Source organism: Dama dama, chromosome 7 (genome assembly GCF_033118175.1).
Source record: "Dama dama isolate Ldn47 chromosome 7, ASM3311817v1, whole genome shotgun sequence".
Taxonomy (NCBI): domain Eukaryota; kingdom Metazoa; phylum Chordata; class Mammalia; order Artiodactyla; family Cervidae; genus Dama; species Dama dama.
In genome coordinates, this window is record NC_083687.1 from 49,611,142 (window position 1) to 49,628,969 (window position 17,828).

The 17,828-nt window shown below is 56.9% G+C and overlaps 1 protein-coding gene across 6 annotated transcripts in view; it reads right to left on the bottom strand.

The window, feature by feature from the left end:
- Positions 1-17,828, bottom strand: part of RREB1 (ras responsive element binding protein 1) — a 164,380-nt gene that overhangs the window by 15,898 nt on the left and 130,654 nt on the right. For all 6 annotated transcript variants that reach the window (XM_061147680.1, XM_061147679.1, XM_061147682.1 and 3 more), the window contains 3 exons: positions 17,684-17,820; positions 4,932-5,121; positions 1,242-4,101 (listed from right to left, as the gene is read on the bottom strand). In XM_061147680.1, the coding sequence (XP_061003663.1) occupies positions 1,242-4,101; positions 4,932-5,121; positions 17,684-17,820 (3,187 nt within the window). The remainder of the gene's footprint in view (positions 1-1,241; positions 4,102-4,931; positions 5,122-17,683; positions 17,821-17,828) is intronic.

Genomic DNA, 17,828 nt, shown 5'->3' on the forward strand with positions numbered 1-17,828 from the left:
TCTCAGGGAGACCGTGGGCTTGCCGGGAAGAGAACAGAACGTCCAAGAGTTGGGGGGACCCGCCGGGCCCGGGGCACCCGGGGGAGGAATGGGTGGGCAGGCAGTGCCAGCTCATCAGACCCGACCAGCTGGCTGCTGAGAAGTCGGAAGAGGAGTGTTCACTTCTCAGACACCCTGCAGGTGACAGGCGGGCATTACCCTAACAGGGGGGCAGGAGAGACTGCCGTGGGGGGGTGCCCTCTAAGAAACGCTTTCCTCCTGAAGCCCCCGGGGCCCTTGTCACCCACAACGGCTCTGCCACCCCCTCCCTGTGTCCCCCTTCAGTCTACCCCAAACAGTGCATGGGAGACGCATACACTAAAAATTATTTGTTGCTTATTTGAAATCCAAGACTTAACTGGTATCCTGTATTTTATCAGGCAATCCTGTACCATACAACTCTTTTGTTCTGTTTCAGGTCCGATCAATTAATATTTGCATGGTCATCTCCAAAAGGTTAAGAATCTCACCCAAACTGTCCTTAGTTCAAAGATATAAATCCTGTTTGAATCCTCAGTGACTCAGAATTAAGATGGGAGTTGCATGGTCTCCTGACCACTAACCACCTGGTGTCAAATTATTTAAAGTGTATTTCTTATCTTAAACTTCTCTTTAAAAACCAATATATAAAAACATTTTTCTGGGGCTATCTATTTGACAATTTAAATCTGTTACTTAGAAGAATATAATCGCATGTTTCTCTGGAACAATCTACTTTAGTACAAGTAAAAAGTTTTTTAAATTCTAAAACTAGTCTGTCACTGACGATCACAATAACCAGAAGGTGTGATTGCCTCAGTGAACTGAAAAGTGGCTGCACAATCTGCAATATTTTCCTTTAGAATACACAGCAATCAAAAGAACGTCACAGAATGTTTGCAGGTTTTTTTTTTTATGTTTGCAGATTTAAAAGTTGCCTTGAGGATGCAAATTCTTCTGTCAAAGTCCCCATGCCCCTAGCTGCCTCCTCCCAACTGAGGGACAAGATGGCCCAGGACTACCACACCTGAAAACACCCCAACACCTCCCTTTGCCAGCCGCCCTTGGAGGACCAGACGACTGAGCCAGGCCATTCTGGTTACAGAATCTTGGGCCATCAGGCAAGCCCCCCCACTCCTGGGTCTGAAGAGGGGGACAAGCTGGGAATTGGGGTGCGGAGGAGGGCCGCCGGGGCGCCCCCCCCCCGCCGCCAGCTCTCTTACCGGTGTGTGTGAGCATGTGCCTCTGCAGGGAGCTGGCCCAGGGGAAGACCCGCGAGCAGTGCGGGCAGTTGATCTTCTGCAGGCAGTTGGCATAGGAGTTGCGCTTCGCCCTCAGCAGCCTGTCCTCAGGCGGGCTGCCCTGCTCCTCGTCGCTGGGCCCGTTGTGATCTGTGGGGGCTGCAGCCACCTCGTCCTGGGTGTCATCCTCCGCACTCTGCAGAAATGGGCTGAACTTGTTGGTGTCCGTGGTGGCCAGCATCTTCTCGATGCTGGCAAACTCCCCGCTGGAGTCCAGGTCCACCCCGCTGCTGCTGCGTGCCCGGCTCCGCGTCCCCCTCTTCCGGCCCCTCTTCTTCGACAAGCTGGCTGGTCCCTGCTCGGTCGGCGAGGCTGCCTCTGGGCTGTTGGCGGAGGGGGATGAGTCACTGGATCCTTTCGGGCTGGTGACGTCGGTGGTGGCTTTGGGGAGGGCACCCCCGACGCCATCTGAGGCTGCGGCAGTACTGCCGGTTCCCGTTGGCCCTGGGTCGGCCACCTTGGTCTTCAACAAGGTGGGGGCCGAGGACACGGATGAGATGATCTGGGCGATGGAGGCCAGCGGGGGCAGCTCGTCCGTCACGGGGGGCTTTGGCAAGAGCAGGGGGGGCTTGGGGCGCAGCGGCCGCAGCAAGGCCGGGCTGCCAAGGGCAGAGGTGCCCAAGAGCGGAGAGCTGTTGACCAGGGCTGAGGAGTAGAGGGGCACGGCGAGTTGAACGGGGCCCTGCAGGGGCAGCGCCGCGGCCTCCAGAGGGCTGGCTGCCGAGGATGCTGCGGCCGGGACCCCCAGCTTCTCCTGGGGCCCGCTGGCGCCCAAGGTCGCCGGCAGCACGGGGCAGGCCGGTGGGCCGGGGGAGGCCTGCTCGCTGCTCCCGGGTTCCTGCTCAGGCTTCTTGGCCTCCCCGGGAGCAGCCGCGTCCTTGTCTCCTCTCCGGAAGTTCTTGGGGATGGACAGGTCGATAGGCTCCATGGAGCAGTCATAGGGGGCAGAGGGGCTCAGGAAGGCAGCCGTGTTCTCCTGCTTCACCTGGATCAGGGCCAGGCCCTTCTGGGAGAAGTCCAGGGGCTCGTTGAATTCTGCGGCAAAGTTGCTGGCGGGCTCCACTTTGACGGCAACGTGCGGGGGCAGAGGCTGGGCGGGGCCCGCGGGAAGAAAGCCATTCTGGGGCTCCAGGTAGGCGGCCAGGGGCTTGTGCTCTCCCTCATCGCCGCGGCCTGGGGCCTCGGCGGGTGCGTCGGCGGGGCCCAGGCCGTCGGCCGCCAGGACATAGCTCTCGATGTCGCGCTCGGGCACGTGCAGGTGCTGCTTGAGCACGTGGTGGATGCAGTTGCGCTTGGCTGAGAAGGCGGCGCTGCACTCCTTGCACTCGAAGGGCTTGCGGGTCTTGGGGCAGCCGCCCAGGCCGCGGCCGCAGTGCGCGCGCATGTGGATGCGGAGTGCGCGGTAGTGCTTCAGGTCCTCGCCGCACAGCCGACAGACGGTGTCCGGGGAGCAGAAGGCGTCCACCAGCTCGGCCGCGCTGCTCGTCACGTACTCGATGTTCTTCTCAATATCCTTGCGCGTGGCCTTGAGGTGCTTCTTGCGCAGGTGCCGCTCGCAGTTGGCCTTGACCGTGAAGGGGTAGTGGCAGATCTTGCATATGTAGGGCCGCTCACCGCTGTGCGTGCGCAGGTGGCGGATGAGCGCGGCCTTGTCGGCGGCGATGTAGTCGCAGATGTTGCACTGGTAGGGCGAGATGCCCAGGTGGGAGCGCACGTGCGCGCGCAGCACCCCCGAGAAGGCGAACACCTGGTTGCAGAAGCGGCAGGGGTAGAGCACCTTGCGCATGGCCGGCGCCTTCCTGCCGCCGGGGCCCGTCATGATTGCCTTGAGGTCCCCCTCTGTGATCTCCTGCTTGATCTTGGCCTCCATGCTCAGCGGCAGCAGCGCCTCCAGGAGGCTGTCCTGCTCCAGCTGCGTCTTCACCTCGGCCTGGCCAGGCAGCTCGAGGCGTGGTGGCTGCAGGAAGAGCTGGGCCCCCGACTTGGGCGGCAGCAGGTGGCTGCCAGGGGCCGCCTCCACCGTGCCCTTGAGGAGCTTCAGTGGCGGCGGGGGCAAGCTGGGGCTGACGCAGCCAGGGGAGGCCTGCTGGGTGTTGACCAGGGGTGGGGGCGTAGACGTGGCCACCACCGTGCGCGGCGCGGCCAGGGGCTTTGGCTTCAGAGGGGGCATGTGCTTGAAGACGGCCTGCAGCGGCGCGGCGGGCGCCTTGGCCAGCGGTGGGAGGCCGACTTGTGGTGGTGCGGCTGCTGCCATCTTCAGGATCTGCTGGATGTCTGCCAGCTCAATGGCCGGCTCCCCGGAGATGGGCTTCACCACGATGCTGCTGTCAGGCTGGATGATGAAGCCCTTCTGGAAGGGCTGTAGGGCCAGGTGCTTCATGCTGTCCGCGGCAGCCGGGAGGACGGCGAGTGCCCCGCCCAGGGCAGCGGCATCGAAGGGGGCTAGGCTGAGCAGGCCGGCGCAGCCAGGCTCCTGAGGTAGCTGGCACCGCAGTGCCTGGAACTGGATCGCCTGGTTGTCATCCGGCGGCGGCTCCTCAGCCGGCGTGGGCTGCACGTCCTCCGTGTGCTGCAGGCCCAGCACTGCCAGGAAGACCTTCTGGTCCGGGTCATTGCCCGGCAGGGCCCTGGCCTGCAGCCGGTCTGGGCCCTGGTCGGCAGCCACGTGTGTCTGCTTGTGCAGGGCGAGTGAGGAGAGCATGGGGAAGGCCTTGTCACACATGTCGCAGACGAAGCGGTGCTGCTCACTGATACACCTGCGTAGGTTCGTTTCACACCAGGCCTGCGGGGAAGCCAGGCAGAGAGTCAGAAACCACTCCCCGCTGCACAGCAGGCCTGGCCGGGCCCTTATCGCGGCACATGGGAGCCCACCCTCCCCTGCACTAACACCCCCAGCCTGAGAAAGGAGCACCAGCGGGTAAGCACCTTAGGAACCGCAGCTTCCTGATGAGGGAGGCAGTCCCCAGGGCCTCTGGGCAGAGAGGCAGGAAAGTGCTGTGAAGTACCGCCACCACAGAGGCTGGGTTCTCTCTTTAAAAACGTGGTCCCTACAAACCTAACTGATGGTAACTCCCTGCCATCAGTGGAGACTGGCCTTCCTCTGACTGTGGGCCGCTGGCACTGCCTGGGAAGGGCCTCAAGGGAGAATGGGGTCGGGGTGGGGGTGGCTGGGGCTACAGGAGTGCAGAGACGTGGGTACACACGCGAATGTACGCATGTGTGTACATGTGGGTGTGTGCAAACGGACATATGCACACGAGCATATATATACACAGTAAGACACTGAGCCTGGGGCTTCTGAAGAATTTCACTGTTGGTATCTTTTACCTCAATTCTTAAAAACTTGAAAGAAGTGACTGCCAAAGTAGCTTTGGCAGGTGTTTTACAAGCAGAGAACAAATGCAGCTCAGGCTAACAATGACCCAGAACGTTTGAATAGAAACTACAATGCCAGAGATATTTAGCTGTGATGTGGACGTTAAAGAACCACTGTTAACAATACAGATTCAATTCAGCTAGGGTTGCGAGGGGTAGACCGAGCCCAAAGGGCAGTGTTTTGAGGAGAGCCCGCCTCGGTGGGGAAGCTGGGTCCCGCCGCGGCCAATGGCGTACCTGAGAGATGCGGGGAAACTTCCGACAGGAGAAGTCGGTGAAGCCCAGGTCGTGGAAGCCGGCGGGGATGGCGGGGTTGCTCTGGATGAAAGGCCGCCCCGCGGCGTCCCTGGGGAGCTGCCTGTGGACCAGCGCGTTGTGACGCAGCAGGCCACGGTGCGTGCGGAAGGTGACGCAGCAGACGTCGCACCTGCAGGAGAGGGCACAGGCCGTGAGGCGGCGGCGGCGGGGAGCTCCCAGCGCCCGCCGCGTGGGGCCTCCTCCTGCTTCATTTCAAGCAAGCAAGATAAAGAGGCTATGACGTCAAGAAGCCAACCAGCTCCTGGTGAGCGACACTAAACTCCTTAAAAAAAAAAATAAGGGGTCCTACTGGCCCCCCAGCCTGTGCAGACGGCAGAGGTGTGAACAGGGCTGGGAACCTGAGGCCGCCTGCTCCAACCTGTGTTCACATAAGGTGGAGGGAACATGTCCCACCCCCAGCTCCATGGATTCTGATTATCAGAGATATTCGGAAGCCAGAAAACACACATTTCCACAGCAGCTGGAGCAGTCACACCAGCATCCCTGATGTGTGACTGGGGTAAACGGTGATCAAACTCACCAGTGGAACTGGGAGCAGGTGACAGTGACCCTGTAGCCCAGTTCTGAGGCTCCCGAGGGCACCCCACAGGGGCGGCACACCGCCTGACCTCCATCTTCCAGGGGAAAACACGGAGGCTCGAAAACCGCCGGCAACACGGGGGCGGCCACACAGCCAGGAAGCAGCAAAGCCAAGTGCTAGCCCTATTCACGTGCCCACCTTCCCCTGCCACCAAAGTGTCTCCCTGTCCTGGAAGGGCTCTTACAAATGTGGTCCACCAAAAGAGGAAAGACTGTCACGCTCCACCTCAGAGACGACCGCAGACATCTGACCTGGCCTGGGACACATGGATGCATCACAAATACCACTTCATAATATAATGCTGTCTCCATTTCCTCCACATTTCAGATCAGTCTCCTAAGTCTTCACTTGAGCCCAACCACCATGAGGACATCACCCACACCCTCTGGACCTGCACTGCATACAGATGCCATGAGAACCTCATTTAATCGCAACTGAAACATCCCCAGTCACAGGGGGTCCATCTCACAGGCTCAGCCGCGTCAGGCAGTGTAGATCGCAGGAAGTGCCCCCTGGACAGCACGTTTTTCCAACCACGTACACATCCGCATGTGCTCCCGCAGAAATTCCAGGCAGGTCTTTTTCCGGCCTTTCGAGAAGGAACCTGGGGCACAGAGGGGTACAGCAACCTGCCGGAGCTGACACTGCACACACCCGAAGGGAAACTCTTTTGGCTTTGAAATTCTTCTCTGCAAGCCAAAGATGACACCTCACCTGTGAGGTGGCTGAGCTTCACAGGAGGCACCGAGGCCAGCACCAAGTCTGTGCAGCTAGTTCCATTCCTGTGTTGGGCAGGGATGGCCCAGCTATCGTGGTCCCGTGTCCCCACCCCCCCACCCTCTCTCTGTTGAGAGTCAGTGTTATCATTCCGTTAAATTTAGCACACTGGGTTCCCATGAGCCATTCGGAACACAACCCCCGCTTGAGGGGCCACTGCTTAAGCTCGCCAACGGTGATAAAGGCTTGGGGGCAGTGACGGCCGCAGGGAGCCCGACACCTTTAGGTGTGGAAAGATTTCACAGCTGTGGCTGGTACTGTGTAGCTTCCATGTCTCTGGGCCCTGCTTCCTGCCACTGTTCAGATCCTCCTGCTCCCCCCCACCACCCCCGCCCCACCTTGTCAACCTTCCCCTGCCCTGTATGGGCCTGGAGCAGGTGAAGTTCAAGGAACGGTCTGGAAGATGGTCTGTGCCTTCTCTGATAGGTGAGGTGAGAGGTAAGGAAGACAGGGAGCTGTCCGTAGCAGGCCCTTGGGCATCTCACTCCTGAGGTCTACGATGGATCCCTCTTCCTAGTTAACCATTAGCACTGATGACATATATTTTGTGTTGAATATTTGCAGAGTGTTTACAATTAATCTTTACCAGCACCAGGACCTCACAACAAACATCTAAGCTCATGGCACCCTAGCAACCCAGCGAGTATGTGATCACCCCACTACACCGGAGGCCAAGGCCCTGTCCCCACTCACCAAGGGAAGACAGCAGGGCGCGCTCCATGTGCCGGAGGCAGGCTCCTTGATCAAAGTCAGGTAAGGGGGTGGGGTGGGAACTTCATTTAAAAAAAATCATGCACCTTAAATATTTTACTCAACCTAAACCATTCAGTTGACCCTTACTATCTGCAGATTCTGTGTTTGTGAATTTGCCTCCTTGCTAAAATCTGCAAACCCACATCAGCATTTGTGGCATGTTCTGGGACAGGGTGGGAGGAATCAGCCGCTCAACAGACACACACGTTCCCCGCTGGGCTTGGTCAAGGAGATGCTCCGCTCGCTCGTTTCAGCTCCGACTGTGAGCAAGTGTCCTTTTCGCTGTCTCTTTCCTGCCACTTTGCTAGCGTTTCAGCGCTTCTTCCTGATGACTCTGTTTAAAATGGTCACCATGGGCAGTACCACTCAGTGTCCCCAAGAGCTAGAAGCCCGTGACGGGCTTTACGGAGAAAGACACGTGTGAGATGAGCCACAGTGCTGTCAGCTGTCTGAGTTCAATGGTGATGTGCTAATGGCATATATTAACAGAAATACACGTAATGAAACAAGTTTATGTATTGATTACTACATGAAAACGTGAGCAGAGGCTTGCAGGAAACAAACCCCATGTTTCCTCCAGGAACAACGGTTCAGTGTTTGCTAACTTTGCGTTCCTGGAACCTTTACAGAACGTACCTACTGCATGTTCTGTAAAGAGAGAGCCCACGGCTTGTTCCCTCACCTGTCTTTTCTGGGGGCCAAGGTCTAGTTCTACTGAGTGAAGATCCATGTCCTTCTCACTGTGAGGCACTGTGATATGACACCTTTGCTTTCTGGCTTTAGATGATTTAAGGTGGAGCAAGAACTTAGATTTCTGCAAACCAAACTCAACCAGCACCTACTTCTCATGATCGTTCCTCTCTCCTGTTCATAGGGGTCTCGTCCACCCCTACATTTGACAGAAAAACAAATAATAACAAAACCTACCCAATCTGAATTATGTGCAACTCTGCCCAACTTCTTTTTCATAGAAACTATTCTTTAAAAAAAAAAAATTCACTGGTTTATAGAAAATGTACATTACAGCAAATAGTTACAAGCATTACTGACACTAACCGGTTGGGGAGAGAGGACCCTGACCCTCAGCGGCCAGCGTGTCAACTGCAGGCGAGCAGGTGTGCGTGGGCGGAGGGCTGCACTCCTGCTGGACTTTCAGCCTTAGAGCTGAAAGGTTTTTAAGCAAATGTCTCATTATCAGCTTGCTGTCTGAGAGATGTCTGTGTGTGTTATGTATCTTTTTGTATTTATACACACACATGTATTTGCATGCACGTGTACCAGGCATATTCAGTTCAGTTCAGTTGCTCAGTCGTGTCCAACTCTTTGTCTGACCCCATGAACCGCAGCATGCCAGGCCTCCCTGTCCATCATCAACTCCCAGAGTTTACTCAAACTCATGTCCATTGAGTTGGTGATGCCATCCAGCCATCTCATCCTCTGTTGTCCCCTTCTCTTCCTGCCCTCAATTTTTCCTAGCATCAGGGTCGTTTCCAATGAGTCAGTTCTTTGCATCAAGTGGCCAAATTATTGAAGTTTCAGCTTCAGCATCGGTCCTCTCAGTGATTATTTAGGACTGATTTCCTTTAGGATGGACTGGTTGGATCTCCTTGCAGTCCAAGGGACTCTCAAGAGTCTTCTCCAACACCACACTTCAAAAGCATCAGTTCTTCAGTGCTCAGCTTTCTTTATAGTCCAACTCTCACATCCGTACATGACTACTGGAAAAACCACAGCTTTGACTAGAAGGACCGCTGTTGGCAAAGTAATGCCTCTGCTTTTTAATAGGTCTAGATTGGTCATAGCTTTTCTTCCAAGGAATATTATAAAATATAAAAATAGAAAATTTTAGAGGATGAGCCAAAAAAAAAAATCCTATTACTTTGCTCTTGTGCCCCAGAGATCTTTTTGAGCACCCTCCTCTTTCAAGACCACGGCCTCAGTGTGGGGTATACTGGCATTCTGTGTGAGGCATCTTGCATGGGTCACCCAGGGGATGAGGGTGCCTTGGAAGGTGGTGATGCGGATTTGCTGCCCACTCTCGCAGCCGTGGATTTATCTAGGAATATCTATTTCCTCCTCCATTCTCTTGCTGACCTTCAATCCCCTCCCATTTCTGGCACGTAGGACCAAGTTTCACACATGGTAGGTGCTCAGCACACACGTGGCAGAAATACTTAGTGCCAGCCACAGGCCGTGTCCTCGAGGAAGGCGGGTGTGGAGCAGTGGGGGATGGGCATGGGACCCAGACGCTGGGAACGGAGAGTTGGAGTGGGTGGCCTTGGACAACTTGTTTCATCTGTATTCCAGCTGCCTGCTGTGTAAAAACTTCCCAGACGTGGCTGAGATAAGAATCCCTCGGGACCTTGTGAAAACCAGGTTCCCAGGGCCGCGGTGGATGGGCTGGCATCAGAGTGACTAGGGGAGGGACCCAGGAATCTGCAGGTGGGCAAGCACAGCAGGTGCCTCTCATGTCAGACAAGCTGGGAAATAAGTGACAGTGAGAAGTAAGCAAGAGGTCTGGAATCTCTGAACAACTTTGGCTGCAGACTGGGAGAGCTCTCTCCCTTGCCACAGAGCCGGGTTCTTTCCCATCTGTACGTGGGGACCTTCAGAGTTACTGTAACTGTTAACAAAGATAACACAATGCTTGGAGAACTGCAAGGTACTAGACCAAACCTCACCATTACTTTACCATGCTAGGAACAAAAAACCATAACCCATTTCCTGGGAACTACCAGCAAACACAAAAATGCAGAAAACATGGAATTTTAGTTTCAAAGGGATGCCCTGTCCTGTTGCACTCTTGAGAACTTCACAGCACAGCAGAGGGTCTCCCCTGCCACTGGTCCACCTGGGGACGCCCTAGGGGAAGTGGGTGTCCTTTCCAGTCCCTGCCCCGTGCCCTGTGCCTCCTTCCTCACCAGCCCTCTGCCACACTTCACTCTGGAGCCACAGCCCCAACTCAGAGCCTCCTCAGGACGTGCAACGAGCCCTCTGTCCACCACATCACACCTCTGTTTCCACAGGATTTCAACCAAGGTGCTCCTGTTTCACTTCTGATATGACACAAATGGTCATCTCACAAACAAACATCTCAAACAGTGGCAGAGGGGAAAAAAACAAAAATTCCCTGCTTTGAAATCTGAAGCACCTCGAGAGGCTGGCTGAACGGAAGGAAAGAACCCTCCTGGGGGATAAACACTGCCTCCTCTGTCACTTGGATCTCTGTCTGTGAACAGACCTTAAATGAAACCACAGCAGAAGAACGTCACCCAGAGATGGCCAGGCTGCCTTTGTCAGCCAGACACTCGGTTCCTCCGGAGGTCCAGTGGGGGTCACTGCAAATCTGCGGGCGGCGCTGCTGGCTGCAGACACTAACCCGGGGCTGGCTGCTAACCTCACACGGGCCTGGCACAGTGGTGAGGGCCACAGCCACTGGTCGGGTGGTCCCCAGCACTCTCCCCTCACCCCCAGGTTTGGGGTGGGGGGGTATCTTTCAACCCTGCCAGGAACTCGTGAACAGCAAGCTGTAAAATATTTAGGTGGAGTGGAACTGTACTTGGAGACACAGCAGAGGGAGTGCTGGAGGACAATTTCATTTTGCAAGTGATCTGACGACGTGCCAGAGGGAGACAGTGCAGATCCAAGAGGCTGCTGTGGATTTTCTGGCAACGGAGATGGCCCGAAGTTGGAAACTGAGGGTAACTTTTCCAAATGGAAACTAACGTCGCTGTCAGTAAGATAAATGCATTTAATGGGGGAAAGTGTATCTAGCTGTAGGGCTTAAAGAAGGTAATAAAATTCCGTCCACTCTTCAGGGAACAAACCCTTCTTTTAAGCCACACACTGGAACAGAGTGCCACAAAGCAGACAAATGTACATAAAGGTGAGATCACATAAGGAACCTCAGAGATGGGAACCACCATGGACATCCTGCCTGCCCCGCCTGACGGAAGGACGACCACCCACATGCGTGCCAGACCCTTCTGCTCACAGGAGCGGTGTTTCTCTGCCCCAGGCAGCTCACCAGGCCCGCTGTACCCAGAACACCTGAGTTCCAGCACACGCTGGCCAGTGCTTCAAGGAGAAAAGAAGCCCGTTTAGTCCAGAACGCTGGGAGGGCACCCTACTCCTCTAACTGTGGGCTCCTTCCTCCCACGGGGCTGTTCTTTTCCTGCGGCAGGGGCAGCGGTTTACTGGGGTGGGGGTGGGGGGCTGAGGTTTGGGGGCCTGCAGAGCTGGAGCTTCTGGAAGCAGAGGGGAGAGGCCACTGTCTGAGGCTTGACCACCTCGCCTGCCGCGTACCTCGGTACCTGCTGCCACCTAGGTACCTGAGGCGTCACTGAGGGGTGTGGGGAGGGGTGAGGTGGAGACAGGAGGGGCTGGGCTGGGGGGCCCCAGAGCAGAGAAATGCCTTGGGGGCGGCACGCAGGGGAGTGAGCCAAGTTTCCACTGTGGGCCCCGGGATTCAAAGGAACAGACGGCAGGACTGGGGGCTGCCGGCACTGGGCCGGAGGGAGGCAGCGGATCCCAGGCACCCGCACCACGGGCCCGCCCCGTCCCTTCTCCTCCAGAGACCACACACACTCACACGGTCCCTCGGCACTGGGACTCTGCCCCGACACTGCCTGAGCTGCAAACAGCCCGCCGTGGACATGGTCAGAGAAGGTTGACCCCCATGGGAGCGGCAGGCCACACTGACCCAGAGTCCCCCCACCAGTCTCAGCTCCACTCTGGCCCGGCAGCAGGTGGACAGGACAGTGAGGCTGGGGCTGGGCCGCAGCTCCAGGAGGTGGGGAGAGCTCACCTCTGGTGGCTGGGACTGCCCTTTCAGCTGTCACAGACTCTAATGCAAACAAATGACGTTCAGGCCCAGATCCACAACTCATCTCAACAAAGCAAGAGCAGGATCTTAAAGGCGCTGGGTGGAGGGCAGTGCAACCAGTGGGGCAGAACGCCGTGGAGGCCGCTCTTTACAATACATGCCCTTCCTTCCTCCTTAGCTGTTTTTCAGACGAAAACTGCAGAATCCTGGGATGGTGTGGGCTCTGTGCAGGGTGAGGGGGATAGGAAGGAGCGGGCCTCACAGCAGGACTGACTCACAATAAAGGCTTCAGCCATGAGGCGGGGAACCAGCAACCACTATTGGCGAGGGTTTCCTGAGTAACTTTCCTGAAGCATCCACAGTGGGAGGGGAGCTCACACATTCACAGAAGACAGAGTCAAGTCAAGATAAATGTGGAGGCAAGATCGCCAGGAGAGGGATCTAAAGTGTAAAACAAGGCCATAAAAAAGCTTTAAAAAAACATGTTTTAAGCCCCTGGCTAAACAAATCTGGGTCTTACCCATCTCAGGTTCATGTGGTGACCCTTACTCCCACGCTGTTCCATCACGTTTCCCAGTTAAGGGAAAGACAGCTGACCCCCATTGCTCCAAGAAAGGGTTAAAAAATTTTTTTCACTCCACTAAGCATATTTTCGAAGGACTGCTTTAGCAAATTTCAAACATCAGGAAACACATTTCTTTAGAATCTCAGGTTTCCCAAACTATCTAAGGGAGGTGATGCGCGGTAGTTTGAAGGCATCAAGTTCATTCAAGCTTCTGACCGCCGGGGGTTCCGCACAGTTGGATCACATCATTTGGGAGGCAGGACTCAAAACAAAATCTAGATAGCAATTCAGTTACCTAATCTTTACAAAAACGAAAGGAGATACAGGTGGCTCTTTATTAGATAAAGATTAAAGGCCAAACTGCTCTCCTGTTCTTGGTCAAGTAAACATCAACAGTACCTGGAAAAGCCCTGGAATTTGATGCCTTCTCTGTGTCACTGGAATGGGATTCCCAGGGAGCGAAGGGAACCCATAACTGTAAGTGTTGTGAGGTTTAAAATATTAAAAACAACACGTGTTCTAAACAGTAGTATCAGAAGTAAACATTTACTGAGTATTACAGTTTGAGCACTGTGGCTGCCCCTTCATCCTCAAAATGGTCCCCAAGTCCATCTTCCAGACGGGGAGGCTGAGCCCAGGGTCACTGAGATGTGGGCCACAGGTCAGACTGCAGCTGGCTGCCTTGCTGCCCCTCTGCTGCGGGCTGCAGCATTGGGAGCACGGAGACGGCAGGTGCCCCTGGGCTTTCTACACCGAGTCGCATCCTCAGCACCTGGGGCCCTGCACAGTGGCTGCACTGGGAGTCCTCCCCACACCCCGTCATCAGAGCCTGTGAAACGCCTTGCTGCGAAAGCGGCAGGCACCCTGCTCACTTCCTTGAGATACTGAATGTCTTGCTCATTACAGTGTTTTAATCGAGGGACTGACATTCCTCTTTTAAAAGGATTTCATGCTTCGTTTTTCCTGTTCTGTCTTCAGAGGCGAGAAGGGGTGAGTGCAAACAACCTCTCCTTGGGGCCCCACCCGCCTCAGACATTCCTCTCCCCTCCTGCCCACCCTCCCTGCCCTCCCTCAAGTCCCGGCCAGAGAACTGACATCCGACAGCTGCACTAATCTCTCCCAGTTGCTGGGAGCAACGGTGAGGGCCCTGTCACAGGGCCCTGGCCTGCGGCAGCCTGCGCCCCCCACACCCAGGAATCCGCAGGGCTGCATAAGGCGTCCTGACGCCCTGCAGGTCTGTTCGACCCAAGTAACGCTGGGTGAAGCTGGGCAGGTCCAAGGACCGGCTCGACAGGGGCTGGGGTGAGCCCCGGATGGCGGCCACACCGCTCAGCGGGCCTGAGTCACAGAGAGGCCCCTGTGTGGGGTGCGGGGGAAGCCCTGACAAGCGCTCCAGCTTCCGTCCAGTCAGGGGAGGGGTCTTTCCCCCTCTAACCCCGGCGTGTTTCAAACCTGCCTCCCTCTGGTTGGACCTTGGCCCCCTGGGATCTTGAATACCCTGCCTCCCTCTGGTTGGACCTTGGCCCCCTGGGATCTTGAATACGAGCCGCTGAAGAGTATTCTGTGATACCCTTTTCCTATATTTAGGATGACATTTAGCAAGTGTGGGGCCAGCGCCATGTGAATCGGTCTCAGGGTCCCCGTGCAGGCGATGGAGTGTGCGGGGAGAAGAGGCGCAGTGAAGGGAGGCGGCCACTCCGGGGACACCTGAGAGCCCAGCAGCAGCGGGTCCTGGCGCCGCCCGCCCCCGCAGCCCCGCCCCCACCCCCGCAGCCCCGCCTCCCCTGGTGCAGCTGCGCGCCTGCAGAGCCCCCTCGGGGCCCCACCTTCCCAAACCTGAATCCAAGGGCATAGGCGCATCCACACTCACACGCACTGTGGGGGCCCACCCCGGCGGCCGCCCCGCCCGCCCGCACGTGACCCGCTGCACTGTCACGACCCCTTTCACTGTCTCTACCGTAGCTACTCTCCTCTTAAGTCTGGTCGAGGGCCTGGCACACAACAAGCACTCGTTCATTTGCTGGATACATTTTAATGGAATTAAAAAATAGCCCTCCCAGCTGCAGGTGGGCCTGTCCGAGGCCCGCGCCTGCGTGTGGACTGCTGGGGGCTTGGAAAGTGCGTGTTCCAACGAGATGGGCTGCGATCATGCCCCCTGCACTGGTGAAGACTGTATGAAAGCGAGAATGTAATACACATCGCCGACAGCTTTTGTACGGACGCTGGATTTTGGACATACTGATACATCAGCAAAGCGTGACCCACTTCACGACTTCCTCTTCCTTTTTAGGACGTGGCTCCTAGAAAACTGAACGTGGCCCTCGCGGCTCCCCTCGTGCTGGCCGCTGCTGACCCGGACTTCCCTCCCTCTGACTCTCCTCGGGGTGGCGGACAGCCTGCTACTCTGTTCTATTCTTGTAACCAGGCCTGATATCCAACACCAGCACAGCCTCCCACAGGGATGTCCCTGCTGCATCCACCTGCTCCTTCAACACTCTATCACCTCCATCCATGAGGCCAGCTTTCAGGAGCCTCTGCTCCTCGTCTGGGGGGCTGGACACAGGGCCGAGTCACTGCTGGGCACCCCAGGGCAAGAGCGAACCTAGCACTCGGAGACCACAGCAGCTACGTGCCCTCCTCCTGCTCCAGCGCCCACTTCGTTCCTGTGAAACACAGGGGACTGTGGGAGAACGGCCCTGGCGTTTGCACAAGTTTGGATTTTTAGTGCTTTTTATTAACGAACAATGGGCACCTTGCCAGCTTTGGGGGTGGAGGGTAAGGGCAGGAGAGCGCGAGAGAAAAGCCAACAGCTGTTTCGAGTTATAAACTTCTGTCTAAACTGGTAGCATCCCACTGTGGTTCTGCTGCCTTTGGGGTTTGCAAATGGAGTGGGTGCCTATTTTAGCTCTGGGTTAACAAGCAGTCTCTCCCACCAGCTACTGTCACAGTTCACTGCCCGGCTGGGCCCTGCTGGCTCAGGCCTGCCTCCACTGCATCCTGAGAGCAGGCGCTTGCGTGGAGGGCAGAGCAGAGAGGGAAGAAGGGAGATTAACTCTGTTCTGTAATTAACTCCTCTGGTTTCCAGACACAAGCCCCACCCACTAGACCGGGCTGGCTGGCGGGCCGTGGTGGTCGTGGGGCAGCCTCTTCTCACAGCTCTGTAGGGGGGGCCCGCCGGCCACAGGCCTCCTGCAGTTCCTCCCCCCAAACAAATGGGGCCAGCACCAAGTGGGTGAGGGAAACGGGTGGGACTGCAGGTTTAACATCACAGCCGTGGAGTCCCGGTGGGTGAGCTATGTCCCAAATCACGTGGAGCACTGAACCAGTGTCCGGGGCAGTTCCCGTCCCCATCCTTTCTGAGCAGCAGGCCCGGCCTGGCCCCAGATTAGGTGCCCATCCGGGAGGCCCCGCTCCAGGAGCACCCATGCCCTAGGCCAGCCAGCATGGACGGGGGGACACCTCATCTCCCTGTATCATGGCCACCCACTGTGCGGTGAGGCTCCAGCTGCTTAGAAAGCTCTCCTGAGAGCCAGGGTGTTTCCCGTTGGAGAGAATCGCCTAGAAGACAGTAATGGGGTAGCTCCTGAGGTGTATCTCATCACAGAATAAAGCCCGGAGTGAAAGAAAACCCGGGGAGGAGCAGACACACATGGTGAGTGAACCAGGCGCCCTGCGGAGCTGGGTCAGGGGCACCAGCAGGGGCTGGGGTCGCCGAGGCGATGCCTGCCTCTGCCCACGACGCAGCACATGAGGCTAGTCTGGTAACGTGGGCTCCACGCATGTGCGTCCTGGTTCCAGAGGACGCTGTCAGCAGTCACTACCCCTGCCAGCCCACACCCGGGGTGCTGCGGGCGCTTAGGAAACCAGAAAGTCAAGCTCCTGACTCTCCTGGAATGACAGGGCCTATGGGCTCTTCTTGGTACACAGAATGTCACCTGTGAAGCGGCGGGTTTCAGAGTCCAAGGATTTCCAGCCTGAAAGGGAACCCTGGGCAAGCTGGCCCAGCCCTCCTTTGCGGCTCCGACGCCGCTGGTCCAGGCCTGCGAGAGCAGCGGCGGGACGTGACCTCCGGCTTTGCCCACGCGTCACACACCTCGATTCCCTCGGACAGGGCAGTCACTTGGAGACATTTTCTAGCACTTCAACTGCTCAGACTTTAATCTCCCCATAAATTCTTTTTTCTCTCTAATGGAAAAATGTCAAGCTAATGTGATGAAGGATAATGGAATCTGACACGGCTTTAAGTTGCTGGGTAATTAGCCTTATCCCTCAAACACAAATGTCTTTAGCTGCCTCGGACCTTTTCACTCCTCAGACACAACCGAACACGTGCCCCCAGGAAGGAAATCTGGTCCATGGACCGGTGCGTCAGACAAACAGATGTCCACATTTCTGCACTCCCAAGCTGCCTTCTGAAACCAAAAGCTGCAGCCACGTATGCCCTGGCCTCTGCACTGGGAACCTTCAGCTGGGCCTCTCAGGACGTGCTACTTTCAAGTCTCACAAGGCCTGGGGCTCCCCAGGGTAGCCCTTCTGGAGGAAGAGGGGCCTGCCCAGCAGGATCGCTGGGTTCCCTGCCTGATGACGACACAGGGATGAAGGAGGGGAAGGAGAGCTGAGGCCCCCAGCCCAGCCCCAAATTCTGCCAGAGGCTTCATCACTACCCGCTCGTCCTGCCTGGGACCACTGGGGATCAGAAAAACCACCCCCGTCACTGCGGAGCGACAGGCTCCATTCAGGTGCTGTGTCCTGCAGGACGGAACTCAGCCTTGCCCCCAGACGCTTTCCTGGGCTCCTGTGCCACCAGCCCAGTCCACACGCCCATGAGCACCTGCCCTGCCCTCCCGTCCTTACCACCCACGCGGGTGCACCTAACAAGCACGGGGGCTGCAACACCTTCTGTGCAGAAAGCCTGGAGGCTCCCCACGTGCAGGGACCAGCAGGGGTGGCCCAGGGGCCCTGCTCAGAGTGCAGGAAGCACAGGGCCCTGGGGACGCCTCCTGCAGCTGCAACCGCCTGCCTGGCTTTGTCGGTGCCCCCAGCACTGTGACGGGCTCAGCCACAGGCTGGAGGGACAGGAGTGAGGCGCGTCACACCCCACACACAGCACGGCCTGCCTGGCCCACTCCTACCTCAGCCGGTAGTGCGTCTCCACGCCACCCTGCTCCTACCTCAGTGGGTTATCCGAGTGCGTCTCCATGTGAGTCTCCAGCCCGTACTTGCACACGAACTCCTTGAAACACAGTGGGCAGTGAAACACTTCCTCAGTCTTCCTCTCCACATCACCCAACTGCCCGTCCTCCACCATCTGAGGGC